The sequence below is a fragment of the Thamnophis sirtalis genome, unplaced genomic scaffold, assembly GCF_051295495.1.
Source record: "Thamnophis sirtalis isolate CommonGarterSnake01/CBP01778 unplaced genomic scaffold, rThaSir2_p1.2 scaffold_4, whole genome shotgun sequence".
In the NCBI taxonomy this organism is placed as follows: domain Eukaryota; kingdom Metazoa; phylum Chordata; class Lepidosauria; order Squamata; family Natricidae; genus Thamnophis; species Thamnophis sirtalis.
In genome coordinates this window covers 111,543,227-111,560,972 of record NW_028261384.1, presented here as the reverse complement: position 1 = coordinate 111,560,972, position 17,746 = coordinate 111,543,227, and the positions used below count along the sequence as shown (strand labels likewise).

Sequence of the window (17,746 nt, the reverse complement as noted above, 5' to 3'; positions counted from 1 at the left end):
AGGGAGGCGGTGAAGGTGCATCTTATACACCGAAAAATATGGTATTCACTGTGCATATTGCCTGGTCTCTGCAAGTCAGATAGCACATTGAAACGAATGACTTCATAAAAGTGTATTTTCACCTTTTATCCAGTCTTCTGCAATTCCCTCGCATCTAATCATCTAAATGAAATATTTGTCCATCCAAAGATAATTCATATTACAAAATTACATTTATTTGAACCCATGTAACTGATGCAAATTACGGAATGCAGAATGCTAGCATACTTCTCAGCACTTTTAGATGATAAGAGTTAGTTTTTCAAATTACAATAGATTACCAAGAAATATTTCTTGGTTTTCATCTCTGTTTGTTATTCCAGTTTACATTCTAATTAATATATATTTGATAATTGATTATTGAGATTTCAAATTTCTTTAGATAGAATGTATATATAAGTATGACCAAGTAAGTGGCAGACTGACATAGAACCACAGGGAGGGAAAAGACAGTTTCAGACTAAGATAATTTATAATATCATTATAAAATACTATATTGAGATGTGGATTGTTTTTTGATCACTGATTTGCATTTTTGGTAGATCTGGCTGAAGTCTTAGCTACAGTTACTAATCTCCTAATAGAATATCAGTCAGGTTTGAAGTTTGATAAAATGAAGACACTCTTGCTTTCCACAATTGGAGTTGATCTACAGACATTCAGCATTGCCAAAGGCTATAAGGATGCTATAACCTTTTTGGTTGACCACGTACCTAATCTAATCATCAGACATCGAGACAACAAATGTGTTGTCCAACTTTCTAAAGGTAGAATCATACAATCTCAATTTTATTTTACTAAATAATATAAATAAAAATATAAATAAAAGTTGATTCCATAATTAATGTAATAATAATCAGAAATGGCTCTGCATACATTGTATAGAAAGATTAAACTCTGCTGGTAGATAAAAACTCTTATCAAATTCACCATTTTCCACACATCATCCAAACAGATGTTTCCAAAAAACATGCATAGTTTTCTTTTAATGCCTATGTCTACTTGCTTAAAATTAGAAACAAATTCCCATACTTTTTTTTAAAAAGGATTTAGCCCAGTTGTCATCTTATGGAATTGGCTAATTCAAATTAGAGCATTTATTTATCTTGGGCCATCACAACAAAAGCAACTTTTTTTTTTAAAAAAAAGCATGAAATCCATTATATCTGAGTTTCTACTATATATTCCAAGTAGATTCGGACTCAGCAAAATTGAAATCAGAACATTTTGGTTTTCCAGGTTATGGGAGAAGAGAAAGTCTAGAGGGTTTTCATGGGGTGAATAGGGCAAGGCTAGGATGTGTTCTTCTTCCTTTCCATGACACTTTCTTTCCCTACAACACTTTTTCAACAATTGCCGGTATTCTTGGTTCAGGCATCGTACATACCAACCAGTCAGCTTACTTCCCTAATCATGCCAATGCTTTTTTTTGTCTGCATCTTCATAAGCCATCAATGATACCCTCAATTACAGGACAGACTATCTTGCTATTGCTTTCTTTTCCCCCCTTTCCTTTTAATTTCTGCCTGTCCATGCTGTCAAGCTCCTTGGTATTTATTATCCTTGACCCTACCCTTGGGCAACAACAATCTCTTTCCAGAACTCAAATGTTTGGACTGATACAGACTACGTGAAAGTATCTGTTCTGTGCTCAGAACTGTTTGTGCATGGAGCATATTGTACATCCTTAGGGAACTTAATGTGGCCATTCTGGTAGTGGTAGTGGGGAATTTGGAATGAATATATTTGGAAACTCCCATATTGGAAAACACCAGTCTTATTATTTCTTTAGTTATCTACTGTGACTGATGCAGTTGCCATAGCAGGGAATACTTATCAGAAGCCATGAAAGTTCTACTAAAGGAAAGCATTGATAATACTTAATTCAGTTGTTTTCTTGCAGACCTTCCATTTCCCAAGGTCAAAAAGCACCAAGGACCCTCATGACAGTTCTTTCTACCTCCCTGACATGATTTGTCATGGTTAAAAATATTTTGGAGCAAGAAGACAACCTGTTTCTCAAAAAAAATATATATATACAATATTCCTAGTAGAATGTTATATTTTATTCTGAAAGAATAGAAATCCTGTTTAGTAATGCATACCTAAATTTATTGATAAGTGAGCATTTCTCTTTTGTTGCAATAATTACAATCTCAGTAGAAGTAATAGAGCAGAACATTCACCCTTATCCTCTTTTTTAAAAACCTGCTATCTTAATGCTCAGTTTTTCTCTTTTAGAAACTAGCCTTATTCTGGAAAAAAGGGGTTTGCTATTATTATATAGAAATAATTTCTGAATGGTCAACGGGGTCTATCTTACAGGGAACATAACCGCATGGCCTTGGCATAGTTGATTTTCTCTAATCTTATAAACATATCACAAGGAGATGGGAACGGAATGTTTTCATAATTTTAGGTTGATTGTGAATTTCTTCTTTGTTTCTCTTATACAAATTTCTGCAGGAAACACAAGGCTAAAAATCATCCTTGCCCTTAAACAATTAGAGGTTTTGAGGAATGTATGAATATACTGTATCTCTATGTTGATGAAATTAGTTCCTACCCAGCAGTTGATTCTCTGAGTATTCCTTCAAAACCTTTTCTAATCCACATCCTTGAATTTAAGGTGGCTGGAAAAGTGACACCTCTTTTGACTCCAGAAGCTGCCTTTGGCCTTTTGGTTATTGAGCAAAGTGCCATCTCCTTAAAAATATACTGAATAAAGCTAGGAGCAAAATTTCATTTGACTTCATGAATTTTCATCAATTTTAAGTATAGTTAAGGTGGCGGTTCTCAAGTTCCATGCTGAATTATTTCATCCTGTGAAGTTGAAATTACAATTTGCAATTTTTGGAGACTTCTAGGAGCTTCTAGGTTTACTCCTGCAGCATTAATTCATTTATAGCAAGACTATTAATTACATAACATGGAGATTGAAGTCATTATCTTCACTTGCAGATTTAACAGTTGCATCAGTGCCAATTTGTAGCATCTTGAAATTATATCCCGATGGCTTGAAGTTGTCGAAGTTAAAAGAGGCAGTGAAGAAGAAATGTGGATATGACCTGTATGTATTTTGCTTTCTGGTTGGCTATAACGACATAGTTTCCTGCCTCCAGGAGATTCCTGAGCTGGTAGTAAAGAGGAATTCGAACAGGAATTGTACGGTTCGACTTAAGTCAGGTGAGAAATGTAACGGATGGGCAAACAGATGTTTGGATAAATAAATATGGAGTGGCTTTGTGGCATTTAAAAGAGCATGCTTATGCTGAGCAATATAGTTTGGGCAAGAAACAGCAATAAAAGAGGGATGTGAACCACCAATAAAGTGAAACTTCTGCAATTATTGCAATCATCTCAGAAACATGCCCAAATTTCCAATTGTTGCAGAATCTGCGATCATTTGATCATAATTTGTGACTTTCTTGTAAGTTTCCCACAAGCCACGTCAATGGGGAAGTCTACAGGAAGTGGGATGTCTTGGTCACATGAAGTTCTTGCTTAACAAATCTGCATGGACCTTGCTTAGTGATGGTAACCGGGGACTGGTGGAACTGCTATGTCGTAAAATGAGGCAAAACTCACTTATCAACTGACTTGTTTATCAATGGAAATTTTGGACGACCTTTTTTCTAAATATAATTTTAGCCTATGTGCATTCCAAAAGGAGAAAAAAATGGTTTGTTGTAATGTCAAAAAAAAAATCATAGTAGCTGCTGTATTCCTTTATACTTGTGAAACAATATAATCAGTGTACATATTTCAGTTACTGGGAGACTGGAATACTATACTCAAATACCTAAAGTTTTTAATATCCATTTCATTCTCTTTGGTTCCTTATTAATTTTTTTGGATTTCTTGGCAAAAACAACCACTCAGTTTTCTGCTAATTAATTACCAATGACGGCTCCCAGTAGAATCAGTGAATGCTTTGAGTACTCACCTGCCCTACATGTGCTTGTGGAAGTATAGCCACATTATTCAGAATGTAGAATAAGGTATAAATTCTTCACGTAGAAAAAACAGAACATAAGCCCCAGTATATAGCTGGGTGTAATGAGCAAATTGAAGGTTTTTTTTTCTCCTTTTCAAGTTTGAATAAAGTCGTCAAATTAGAAACAATAAGAGTCATAGCTTTATACATAGTCTTTACTGAAGTCAATTGTGAAGTACAATTTCAGTGAGCTAATCCAAGCACTTTAAAGTTCACCAGGACTCACAATGATGTCACAATGGAAAAGACAGTAGTGGCAAGAGATATTAAGCCACTGGTAGTCTACCTGGTCCCTACTGCCCACTAGTAGGTGTTCCAGCTTTCATGGTGGGTGGTAGGGATTTGCTGTAACTCTGCTTTATAAATTTTGTAAAGTAAAGTTACTTCCCTATTTTATAAATCACCATTACTATGGAACTGGTGGGCAATTAGAAAATTTTACACTAACAGAGATACAAAAATGGGTGGTAGGTATAAAAAGGTTGACTACCCCTGTATTAAGCAAATCTAGCCAGCGGTTAAGAAAGGAGGCATCAGTAAAGCTTATAACTTCATTAGTATCAGTTTCTGAAGTATAGAAACAAGGGAGCCAACATGTTCTGAAGATATAGTCCCTCTAGAAGTGGCTTACAAGGATCCTAGAAATTACAACCATCATACAACTTTCAGTTATGTCATCAGAATTTGGGTATTTATTTACTGTTTCGTGTTTGTGATGGTTGCAGCATCCTGGAGTCACATAATCATGATTCCTGGCTGGCTTCTGGGGAAAATGTGTACAAAATGTGATCATATGACACCACACCGTGGATTTTCTGGGTTTAGGATTCACTGAAAAATTAGTCTGAATGTGTTATCAAATTCCCATAATGATTGCAAAGTGGGATACGATGGTGCTGAACTTGTCAGCTGGAAAGCTTGGCTGCTCGGGTTTGAGACCCGAGCATCACGTGACAGAATGAGCTCCCTTTATTTGCTGCAGCTCCTGTCAACCTAGCAGTTTGAAACCATGTAAATGCGAGAGGGTAAATAGGTACCAATTCAATGGGAAGGCAACAGTGTTTTGTGCACCTTGGTGTATAGTCATGCTGGCTACATGACTACGAAAGTGTCTTCAAACAACTACTAGCTCCGTCTGCTAAGAATGAGCACTGCCCCCTAGAGTCAGACATGACTGGACAGGGAAAATGTTTACCTTTTTTAATGATTGGAAGTTTTTCCCATTGGTGGTTTACATTTATCTAGAGGGAGGAATAGTTGAAAAGGATGGAGAAAATGGTCTTCCATATTGTGGAAGGCCAAACTGTGAAGATGGAGTAAGATTTCAGTTGTTGAACTAAGTAAATACTCCAACACTTTATTCATCTCATCCTATCTACCAACTACTGTGGCTGAGAACCTGCATCTGGAAGGTGTTTTTTTTTTTTTGGTCAGATTTGTTACTCTGACTTCTGAATGTTTTCAAATCCCCCCCCTCCCAAATTTCTATTATTCCAGCTTCCTTTAGCTGCTCTTCATACGGATCCAGCCCTTTTTCCTCTTCTGGCTCAGATCAGCCTATTTGCATCTCAAACAGTTCAATCCAAGATGAATCTGAAAAGAAGGCTCGTAAGTTTGTTTTATTCTGAAATTTTGGGAACAATGGGAACCAGGTTTAGAGGGTCAGGAAATGTTAGACCAAGTGGTATATTTATATGAAATCAGATCATTAACACCATTAGGGATCAAGCCCGCTTGACAATCAAGTCGATCCTTCTTCATCTTTTTCTGCACCTGCTATAATTGTTACTGAATATGGTACTCTCAGTTCAATCATGTGCATATTCCTTCTTATAACATGTATGATTTACTTAAAAGTTTGTGTAGAACTCCAGGTTTATAGGCCAGAATAGCCTCATGTAACCCTATATCTGTTTTTCTCCAGGTGGAGTAGAACAACTTTTTGTACTCTGATATGCTAAAGTGTTTTGGATTAGATTTTCAGAATTCTCTTCTAGCATATTTCAGAGAGATTTCTGGGAGTTGTACTCCCAAAACATATTTAGAAGCCACTAATTTGAATTTTGCTAGATCATATCAACAGCCATGACCATCTTCAGCAATATCACCATACCAACAGCTATCATTATCAACCATAGTTCACTATTTTCTTCATTGCAATAGAACAATAGGCCTGATTATTCCATACAATAGACTTTTCTTTCTGTTATTTCACCTCGATTACTAGTTCTGTCCAATTCTAGAGCCTAAAGATTGTAATTTTGATGTGCAACTTTACTCTTAATTTTTTCAAATGCCTAACCTTTTAAAATGATCCTTCGTTCAGAACAATTTATTGTGAAATTGAAAATCTCCTGTCCAGCCCAACTTTTTCTTCTTCTATACCTTCCTCAGCGTGTCTCACTTTTGCTGAATATTAATGTAAAAATAACCACATCCAAACTAATAACTCATTTTTTATTAGTTTGGATGTGGTTATTTTTACATTAATATTCTAAGATAGTTCATTTTATGAGAAAGTATGAAGGTGGAAAACCTGTGCAGCTGTGCTTGAAAATGGTAAGGACAACATTGATTCAAACAGCCTTCCACAATCATCTACACATTTTATTATTAATCTAAAAACTCTAATATTACTATTGATAATGCATGATAGGATCCATGATAGGGAATCAAACAGTTTTGGAGGATACCAGAATGGAAATACATAAGTAGATTAAAAGTGATCTTAATAAAACTTAGAAATTAAAGAATAATTGCTTGGTAAACCTGTAAAATTGAAGGATTGATATATTTTAAAAATAGCTGTTGAATGATTCAGAAATAAGAAAGATTAGAAAATTTATACATCATGAATTCTTTGTAAAAGAATTTGTCTTTCTCCTTACTGCTTATTTTCCCAAAGTGTAGAGCACTCTGTCCAGGTACAAACAATGCTAAAACTGGGATGTAGACATTGCAAACCACAGGATAAATAAGCAGTTCTGAACAAATAACCGATGTTGCTTTTCTTTAATCCTCCCTTTGTAGAAGTAGAGAGAGAAAAAGGAGATTTATTCCCTTTCAATCAATGAGCCATTGGCTATGGTTAATGTGTGTTGGGCTGTTTTAACCATGGTCTTCAAACATGTCTGATAAACTAGCTCATACATTATATTAGGCCTTATTATGCTGAGGCTAAAACCAATCAAATCATACTATGGCTTAATATATAGTATGTACATTTAATCAGAGGTCTGGTAAGTTGGTTTTAACTTAGGGTTGTTTTGATTTGAATCTAATTTGCTTTGCTATTCTTGGCCATGATATCTTGCTTTGCACTTTTCAGAAAAGTAATTCATGACTTATTTAGTTGAATCAATGTTAAAGTTCAACGCAAGCAAACACATGCATATAATTTATTGAGTAAGATAGGATTCATAATTATGTTTGTTATGTGTAAATATAGCCATGGTGGTAGTCTTGAATTGTTGGATTTATTAACTTGTTTTCATGGTTTTTCTGAGCTTCATGTTTGTATACATTTTCTCTTCTTTTCAACAGTACTAAACAAAGTCATGGCATCACTCACTGACCTCTTAAGCAGGTATATTTCTGGCCTGAGAGTTAAGAAAATGAAAGAGTTGCTGCTGACAGAAGAAGGGATTGATCTTGAGAAGGTCACCTTTGCCTTGGGATACAAAAACATGGTGAAATTTTTGGAGCAAAATATGCCTCCACTGATTTTGAACTACAAAAGGAAAAGACTGTATAGTGTTTCCATTCAACCTCTCTCAGGTAATGTCTAGCCTAAATAGATCCATTCCTCCTAGGTGATGGTTATTGGTATCAGTAATGTGTGTGTGTGTGGGGCGGGGGGAGGTGAGTCTTGCATGTACAACTCATGTAGAGTATTTGGATTTGGAATGGGCTACGAAAAGAAAAAAAATGGACTAGTAAAGATGCTTGGCTACGATCTAACCTGTAATTTTCCTTTAACTATGGAATCTCTGACTCCAAGCTACATCTAAATGTTATGGCGCAAATAAGTAACGTGTCAACATAAGTTGTAAAAAACAAAACAAGGTATAAAACTGTAAGTGGTCCTTAATTTACAACCATTCTTTTAATCACAATTTATAGTTCAACTCGTGCTGAAAAAAGTGACTTACAACTCATCCTTGAAGTTACAGTCATCATACTACCACCTCAGTTCTGTGATCATAGTTTAGACACAACTGCCTTGCATTTGTGATGGTTGCAGCATCCTCCAGTCACATAATCATGATTTGCAGCCTTCCTGACTAGCTTCCGACAAGCTATGCCAATGAAGGAAGCTGTGGATGTGCTTAACTATCATCTGATTCAGTATCACTATAATTTGTTTAATACCCACCCTGATTCGCTTAAGAATTGTGGAAAAAAACATTACAAAATTGAGTCTGGTCACATAATGTCTCATTTAACGAGCTTATTCTTTCGTGACTGAATTCTGATTGTGGTTGTAAATTGAAATTGTAAAATCCAAGAAATAATCTCTTCCCTGCTTCCCACTCCCCCCACACCTCCATCCAGTGGTAAAAGAAAGCTATTACACTTTTCTATCATTCAAAATGTTATAGCTACATGACTGACAAGTCATCCCTGAAGGGAATTGCCTGCCATTTATCAATCTTGTTAGCAAGTGTGTATTGGGGAAAGTTGCACCAATTTGGAAAAGGCCCATAATTTGGGGCTAACTTTTGTTAGGGGGAATTTTGTATGGGAGAAGTAGGGTATAGTGTCTCCTTAGAAAATGGAAGACTTTCATGAACATTGTATAGAAAAATAAAGTGTTGGGAAATATGCAATGGGACACCAGAGCATAGTTTTTCTGGGCATTGGGATTCACTGAATTATTTAGAATGCATTATTACATTCCCATAACGATTGGAAAATGGGGTGTGATGGCTCAGCCATTAATGCTGAGATTTTAACTGGAAAGCTGATAGCTCAGGTTTAAGACCTAAGTGCCATGTAACTGGATGAGCTCCAGTTATTTGCTCCTGCCAACCTAGCAGCTTGAAACCATGCAAATGCAAGTGAGATAGATACCACATAGGTGGGAAGGTAACAGTGTATTGTGCTTCTCGGTGTATTGCCATGTTGGCCATATGAGTACCACAGTAGCTTTGTATAAATATGGGCTCCCTCGGCTAAGAAACAGAGATGAACATTGTCCCCAAAGTTGGACATGACTGGACTGGGGAAGCCCCTTCTAATGATTGAAAATTCTGCCATTGGTGGTACACATTATCTGCAGGAAATAATCATTGAGACGGATGGAGAAAGTAGTCTTCCATTTTACTCAAATTGTGAAGATAGAGTGAGGTTCCAGTTGTTAAAATGTATAAGTGGCCCAAAATATTATCCATCGCATCCTATCTGCCAATCTTCTCTTGCATTTCCATCCCTTTATTTTGTTACATCTCTGTACTGGATGTAAATAGGTTTTGGAAAAGATTGCTAATAGTGTGTGCTTATACTTTTTTAACAGCTATCTATAACCTTTCTGTGTGAAAATGAATTCTTGGATTTTATTCTGCTAATGAGAGTTAGCCTGTAATTGTTAGCATGTTTATTTTCCATATTGCTCTTTAAAAAAAGACTAGCTTTTAGATCTATACAACAATAAAGGTCAGTATCTGATTGCTTAAATTTCTCCTCTTAATACATTCCGATGTTAACTTTACTCATTTGTTAAATACTGCAGTTCCTCTTCTGAAATCCAAAGGAACAGCTGACCCACCAAACTCCGCTCCAAGTAAGCCTTTAAAATGCTTCCTCTGTATTATAAGTAAGGTAGAGATGGTTTTCAGCAAGACCTGTGCTAGCCTGTAATTGTTAGCATTTTTATTTTCTATATTGTTTTTTTAATTAACCTTTGAGATCTTTACAATAATAAAGATCACTATCTGATTGGTTCACTTTTTCTTCTCCCAATGCATTATGATGTTATCTTTGTCCCTTCTTTTGCTAGATGTGCCAATTCCTTTTCCGAAATCTGTAGAAACAGCTGACCCACTAAATTCTGAAAAAGGTAAACCTTTAATTTGATTCTCCATACAATATAAGGAAGGTGATTGTTGTTAGTTGTGAAGTCATGTCTGACTCATCGCGACCCCATGGATAATGTTCCTCCAGGCCTTCCTGTCCTCTACCATCCCCCAGACTCCATTTAAGCTCACGCCTACTGCTTCCGTGACTCCATCCAGTCACCTTATTCTCTGTCATCCCATTCTTCTTTTGCCCTCAATCATTCCCAGCATTAGGCTCTTCTCCAGGGAGTTCTTCCTTATCATTAAGTGGCCAAAATATTCAAGTTTCATCTTCAGGATCTGGCCTTATAAAGAGCAGTCAGGGTTGATCTCTAGGACTGACCAGTTTGACCACCTTGCAGTCCAAGGTACTCGCAGGTGTCTTCTCCAGCACCATAGTTCAAAGGCCTCAATTCTTTGATGCTCAGCTTTCTTATGATCCAACTTTCACAGTTATACATTGCAACTGGAAAAACCACAGTCTTGATTATACGCATTTTTGTTGGCAGGGTGATGTCTCTGCTTTTTAGTATGCTGTCTAGATTTCTTGCTGAAAACCATCTCGTATCTTCCTTATGCAAATCTAGACAGCATAAGAAGGTAGAAATGATTTTCAGCAAGAACTATGTTAAGCCAGGTGGAAGGAACCTTTTTTGAACCAGCTTGGAATTTGAAGTACCTGCCAGGAAAGTGGCAACATTCTGCCCTAGCAGTTATGTCCATTAAAAAGTGATCCATGAAGAAGGGCAAATTGGTGAGATGGTTCCCTATTCTCTTGCCATTTAGCATGGTCTTGATCATTCCCAGTCTAATTTATTGGTTTTGTTGCTTCTGCAGCTCACAAAGTATTGAGTGCAGCTGTGCCCAATTTTATATTTCTTGAGAAAGTTGTGTGTGATTTTTTAATAATGAAATGTTTTGAAACAATTATTTTCATGAAGAAAGACAGGGTTGCATTTGGCGCTTTGCAGCATATAAGGTTCCCTAGTATTTTTCCTCCTAATACAGCCAAATAAAGAGAGATAGGACCCTGCATACTTATCCCTAATCAATCTCTTTGGAAATAGTATTGATAGCCAAATTCACCCAATTGTTCAAGGCAGTTTACAAAATCATATTACCGTAGCTTGAGAATCTGCCTGAGGTCTGCAGGGTTTTCTGGGTGATGCAAGATAATGTTACCTTTTCTGTTACCTTTAGATTATAATAGAATATTAATTCTAGCAAAAGGGAGCCATTTACTGTAGAAGTTAAAGGCACAAGAGTAGGACTGTGGTTCTTCACCATCATTAGGCATGAAAGCCAGCTATGTGAGTTTGGGCCAGTGACATTTTCTCAGTCCTAGAAACTGAGTTTTGGGAAGCCCCTTTTGAAATGTTGCCAAGCAACAGCATGGGCTTTTCCATGTAGTCAACCAGGAATCAAGAATGCTCAAAGAATCATAACAACAGATCTAGAGGGCATTTGGTATCCTGCCCCAGAATGGTAAAACACTTGTGGCGTTTTGAGATATTGTTGGAGTATAGTCTCCATCACTTGCTGGAACTTTAAATACAATAATGTATTTACTGCATAACTCATTGATCTATGTTATATCAACTGTAAAATGTAATAGTTTGATATTGTGAGTGAACATATACTAGCATTACTTCAGGTTTATAACAAGAATGGTTTTTTTTTTAACCTAACTTATTAATAAAGTCTCTGGTCAAAATGGAACAGTGATTGTACACTCATTAACAATAAGAGTGTACACTGTAATTGTGTAATCTTTGTATTTGTTCAGCAAGAAAAGCTTTTTCTTGTGGACATTGGAAGGGAGAGGGATCGATCTGACTTTTGCACAATTTTAGCTGACTTCGTAAAGGAAAAAATTACAAAGAAGCAAATATATATTTTCATGAGGTCTCAACTGCAAATACCTTAGTAGGTAGTAATTATTTATTAAGAAAAATAATATATCCCACAAGGATATACATATATATCCCAAAAGGATAAAATCCTAATTCAAAAACCAATAACCCACATCATTCTTGCAACAACAATCAGACTATCAATAACCTCTATATCATTCTGAGGTTCCAAGATTGTTTGATAAAACTATATATATATATATATATATATAATTGGGTATCATGAGCATATTGAAGGTTTTTTCTTTTTGTGTTTGAGTAAAATTGACAAATTACAATAAATCATAACTTTATACATATAATGAAGTCAGCTATGAAGTACAATTTCAGTAAGCTAATCTAAGCACTTTAAGTTCAACAATGATGTCACAATGGAAAAGTCAGTGGCAAGAGATATATTAAGCAAATCCAGCCAGTGGTTAGGAGAGGAGGCATCAGTAAAGCTTATAACTTCATTACTATCAGTTTCTGAAATATAGAAGCAAGGGAGCCAAGATGTTCTTCTGAAGATATGATCCCTCTACTGAAGAAGCTCTTGATCCATTAATGTTTGAGAGGCATAGCATTCAAATGATCAAGATAAAACCAAATCTACCTGAACCTCTTGTAATTTATTATAGGGAAGCTATAATATTAAAATGATGTGTGGAGAAAAATGAGTGAATTCATTGTCGTGGATAAAGATGCTAGGCTAGGAATGGGTAAACCCAAATTCTGGCCCTCATGTAGAAAGGTGGGTGACTGATCAGTCATTCGCTCTCAGCTCTAGGGAGAAGTCAAAGGCAAACCTCTTTTGAAATCTTCCTTCATATCATGGTGAGCAAGCATGAAGCTAAATCTCCCTGAAAAAAATAAACTATAATCTGCATTCTGTGACTGTGCCCTTATTATGATGCATGATCGATCGGTTTTCCAGTGTAGTTGAGAATCGGTGGTTGGAGGGTTGTTTTTTTTTTTTTTTTGCCATATTTGTTTCTCTGACTTCTGAGTGTTCTCACATTTCCCCTTTACCTTTCTAATATTCCAGTTCCCCTCAGATGGTCTTCATGCGTATCCAGCTCTTCTTCTGACTCAGATCAGACATCAAACAAGTCAAACCAAGATGAACCTGATAAGAGGCCTGGTAAGTTTCTATCTGATTCTGAAATGTTAGGGCCAATGGGAACCAGGCTTCAGAAGATCAGGATTTCTATGAAAACAGACCCTTAATACCATTACAAGACGCCTTCTTGACAATCAATTATGTCCTTCATCTTTTTCGGCAGCTGCTATAATTTTTACTGCATATGGTAACTCAGTTCAGTCACGTGCATATTCCTTCTTATAATATGATTTTCCTTAAAAGAAAGTTTGTATTGAACTTCATGTTAATACAGTAGAGTAGGCTCATTTTAATCTTCATCTGTTTTTTCTCCAAGTAGAGTAGAACAGCTTATTTTATTCTGGTATCTTAAGATGCGTTGGAAGTAAAAATTTCAGAATTCTCTCCTAGCATATTTCAGAGAGATCTCTGGGAGTTGTAGTCCCAAAACATAATCTAGAAGCCACCAATTTGAATTTTGCTGAATCATACAAACAGCCTCCACCATTTTCAGTTGTACAGTGGGACCTCGGGTCTCGAACGGCTCAGACCATGAACAATTTGGGTGGTGGCCAAAAAATCCGCTAAACGTTTCACTCAGGTGATGAACACATATTTGGGTGCCAATCAAACACAGCCACACGGATTTTCCCTGCTGCGCCGATGTCCCCTGCCACGTCAATTGTGTTTGTGTATGTGCGCATGCGCAGTCAGTGTTACTCTGGTCATGACCAAATTGGGTGCCGACCGAAGTCCTGGAACAGATTACGGTTGGCACCTGAGGTCCACTGTATCACCATTTTAAGCCAAATCAACAGCCATTACTACCATCAGCCAGAGTACATCATTTTCTTTATTGCATCAGTGGGCCTAAGTATTGCATATATAGAATACAAGGTCTAATAGATTTCTCTGGGCTGCTGTTCCATAGCACTTACTAATTCTGTCCCATTGTAGACGGGACAGATTGCCATTTTGCCATATTGCTATTTTGGTGTGCACCTCTTTATAGGTAGCTCTTCACAAATCTGCTTAATCTTCTTTTAAAATTGATCTTAACTACTTGATTCAGAACAATTGAAAGTAATGTAAAGCAGCTGCTTAGCCCAGTGATTTGTTGGTTTTTTCCCCCCCTGTACTTACATCCATGTAATGTAGTTTTGCTGAGCACATTTTTTTCTGTATAGTTGGTTATTGGTATATGAATATTCTAATGTAATTCAATTTATGAGAAAATCATGAAGCTGGATACTGTGCAGCCCTACTTGAACACGGGAATATCAACATTGATTCAAACAGCCTTCCACAATCATCTATCCATCAGTTACTATTGATAATGCATGATAGGATCCATGATAGGGACCAAACCCTATTGGAGTTTACCAGAATAGAAATACCTTATTTTTGGGAGTATAAGACGCACCAAGGTTTTGAAGAGGCGATTTTTTTTAAAAAAGTAAGTAGGTAGATAGAGGAATAGAGAGGGAGAGAGAGAAATACTGTAGGTAGGTAGGAGAGAGAGAGTAGGTAGGTAGGTAGGTAGGTAGGTAGGTAGGTAGGTAGGTAGGTAGGTAGGTAGATAGATAGATAGATGGATAGATAGAGAAATAGAGAAATAGGGAAATACAGTAGGTAGGTAGGGAAAGAGAGGATGTAGGTAGGTAGGTAGAGGGATAGAGAGAAATAAAAAGAGATAGAGAGAAAAATACAGTTTATAGGTAAGGAGAGAGAGTAGGTAGGTAGGTAAATGGAGAGAGAGAAATACAGTAGGTAGGCAGAGAGAGAGTAGGTAGGTAGGTAGATGTTTCCAGGTGTGTTTATCCATGTGCTGGACAAGGAAATTGCTGACACTCTGCAGCACCTAAGACTTGTTTCTGCTGGCACAGCACTTGATCAATGTAATTCTCATCAAACACTGCAACTAAAGAGCTTTCTGAAAGGGGGAAAAAGTTTTTGCACTCTGCAAACCTCCCATAAATGGCCCATTTTTCATGAAAAAGCCCCCACCTTTAAAAAAAGGCATGGATAGCCGGGGGGACTTGCAGAGTGCTTGGGGGGGAAATGAGCAAAAAACAGCCCATTTTTCATGAAAACGGACCCGTTTTTTTGTCAAAAAATTGCATGCATAGCCTTATGGAGGATTTAGAGTGCTGCTGGGCGGGTGGGGGGGCGCCAAAATGGTTTTTTGCTCATTTCTGCCCTCCCCAGCCCCCCCCCAAGTTCTCTGAAAGCTTCCATAAGGGTATGCATGGCCATTTTTGTGAAGGGGTGGGGCTTCGGGAGGCAAAAAAAATACTTAATTCAATGTATAAAGACGCAACCAGATTTTCCTCTTTTGAGGAAAAAAGGTGCATCTTATACTCGGAAAAATACAGTAAGTAAATTAAAAGTGATCTTAATAAAAATTAGAAATTAGATTAAAATTCCTTGATACCCTTTTCTGGAAGCTGGCAAACTTGCAAAATTAAAGAATTGATATTTTAAAAAAATAACTTTTGAATCTGTATAGAAGAAGACAAATTAGAAAATGTATACATCATGAATTCTTTGTAAAAGAAATTGCCTTTTTCCTTACTGCTTATTCCCCCGAAATGTAGAACAATCTGCCCAGGTACAAACAGTGCTAAAATAAATAAATAGCTAAGGATAAATAAGCTGTTATGAACAAATACCTGATGCTATTCTTTTTTAGTTGTTTAGTTTTTTAGAGACGGATATAGAAATAGGATTCATTCATTTTCAAGTAATGAGCCTTTGGTTATGGTTTATGTGTGTTTATATAGGATGTTATGACCATGGTCTTCAAATATGCTTGATGAACTAGTTCACATGTCATATTGTGTCTTATTATACTGATGCTAAAACCAAGCAAATCACACTATCGCTTAATATAGTATGCACATCTGTTGTCAGGCCTACTAAGCTGGTTTTTTAACAGGGTTGTTGCTTTGAATCTAATTTGCTTTGGTATTCTTGGCCATAATACCTTGTTTTGCACTTTTCAGAAAAATATTTCATGACCTGTTTAGTTGAATTAATATTACCAAATTCAACACAAGCAAACACATGCATATAATTATTGATTAAGATGGGATTTATAAGTATTTTTTTATGTGTGAATATATCACAATGTATTCATGGATTGGTTTGATGTATTAGTTTGTTCTCCATGGCTTTTCTGAACTTTATGCCTGCCTATATACTTTTCCTCCTTTTCAACAGTACTGAGTGATGTCATGGATTTGGTTACTGCCCTCTTAAGCAATTATAAGAATGGCCTGAGAATTAAGAAATTGCAGGATTTTTTGCTGACAGATGAAGGGCTTGATCTTGAGAAGTTCAGCATTGCCCAGGGCTACAAAGACACAGTGGAATTTTTGGAGCAAAAGATGCCTCAACTGAGATTGACCTATCAAGTTAATAGGGATAATACTCTTGTCACTCAATCTCACTCAGGTAATGCCTCCTTTGATAGATCCATCACTTTGAGGATGGTTATTGTCATCCATAATGTGGGGGTTGAGTCTTGCAAAGTACATATAGAGTATTTGAACTAAAATAAGAAAAAAAAAGTTTTGTCTAATAAAGGTGTTGAGCTAAACTGTAATCTTCCTTCAAGCATGGAAATTGGCCAGCCACTTTCTCTTGAGCTAGCTCACAGTATTGTTATGCAATAAGTAGGTAACCTTTTGTGTGCCAAAGTGAGTTTTAAGAACATAAAAACAAAGAATAAATTAAGGAGTAGTACTTAATTTTTGACCATTATTTTAATCACAATTTAAAGTTCAACTGGTGCTGGAAAAAAAATGACTTACAATTCATCCCTGAAGTTTCAATCATCATACTACCTTCTCAGTTATGTGATCAAAATTTGGGCAGATGTCAATAATTAGTCTTTTAACAACTGATTTAAGGAGCACATTGCTTAACAGCCGATTGTAAATTTAAGACCATCTGTAAAATCCAATAATCTCTTCCTTGCTTCTCACTTTTCCCCATCTCCATCCAGTGGTAACAGAAAGCTATTACAGTTTTTTTTATCACATCAAAATGTTATAGCTAAAGTGAATGCCAAGTCATCCCTGAAGGGAATCGCCTGCCATTCTCCAGTAGATGGAGACATCATCCAGGCATGGTTATGACTCCGTCAGGAACCAATATGACTGGGTCTACAAGTATTAAAGCCACACCCACAAAGCTCCTCTCCAGAAATAGACTCAGTTGATCCTTCGATTTGCTGTGTCTCTCTATCTTTCTTTGCTAATTTCCTTTAAGTTTCTCTAAAAATCCTCAAAATTTCTTCAAACCTTCTAAATTGGCTTCCTCCTAAATTGCTATCTATCAGGCCTCCACTCTTCAAGCTTTTCAGCCTTTGCGAGGCTTCTGCCTCCCTCTGATTTGGCTGCCTCAGCAGCTAACAGCCATGTGGCCAGCCTACGAGGTTCGCCTCAGGCTCTCTTAGTGCCGCTCGTCACTGTCGCACTGTCCAAAGGTGCTCCAGCCTCTCGCTGCTGCTGCGCTCCGGAAAAAGCCCAAGCCTCCCAAAAAAGCATCTTACTGCAGCCAGATGCCTCACCGACGATCACCGCGGCCGCGCATGCCGGAGGAGCTTTTTCTAATTGCAGAGGCCACAGAGATCACCTTTCAAGCCGCCACAGTC

The 17,746-nt window shown here is 36.9% G+C and overlaps 1 protein-coding gene across 2 annotated transcripts in view; it reads left to right on the top strand.

Moving 5' to 3' along the window:
• The window catches only part of LOC106550458 (uncharacterized), a 33,865-nt gene that overhangs the window by 11,092 nt on the left and 5,027 nt on the right, over positions 1–17,746 (top strand). Inside the window, exons 3-10 of one of the 2 annotated variants that reach the window (XM_014068374.2) lie at positions 582–806; positions 3,001–3,225; positions 5,534–5,644; positions 7,580–7,813; positions 9,768–9,818; positions 10,035–10,094; positions 13,033–13,128; positions 16,309–16,542. In XM_014068374.2, coding sequence (XP_013923849.2) covers positions 582–806; positions 3,001–3,225; positions 5,534–5,644; positions 7,580–7,813; positions 9,768–9,818; positions 10,035–10,094; positions 13,033–13,128; positions 16,309–16,542 — 1,236 coding nt within the window. The remainder of the gene's footprint in view (positions 1–581; positions 807–3,000; positions 3,226–5,533; positions 5,645–7,579; positions 7,814–9,767; positions 9,819–10,034; positions 10,095–13,032; positions 13,129–16,308; positions 16,543–17,746) is intronic. The other variant, XM_014068375.2, reaches the window with a different exon arrangement.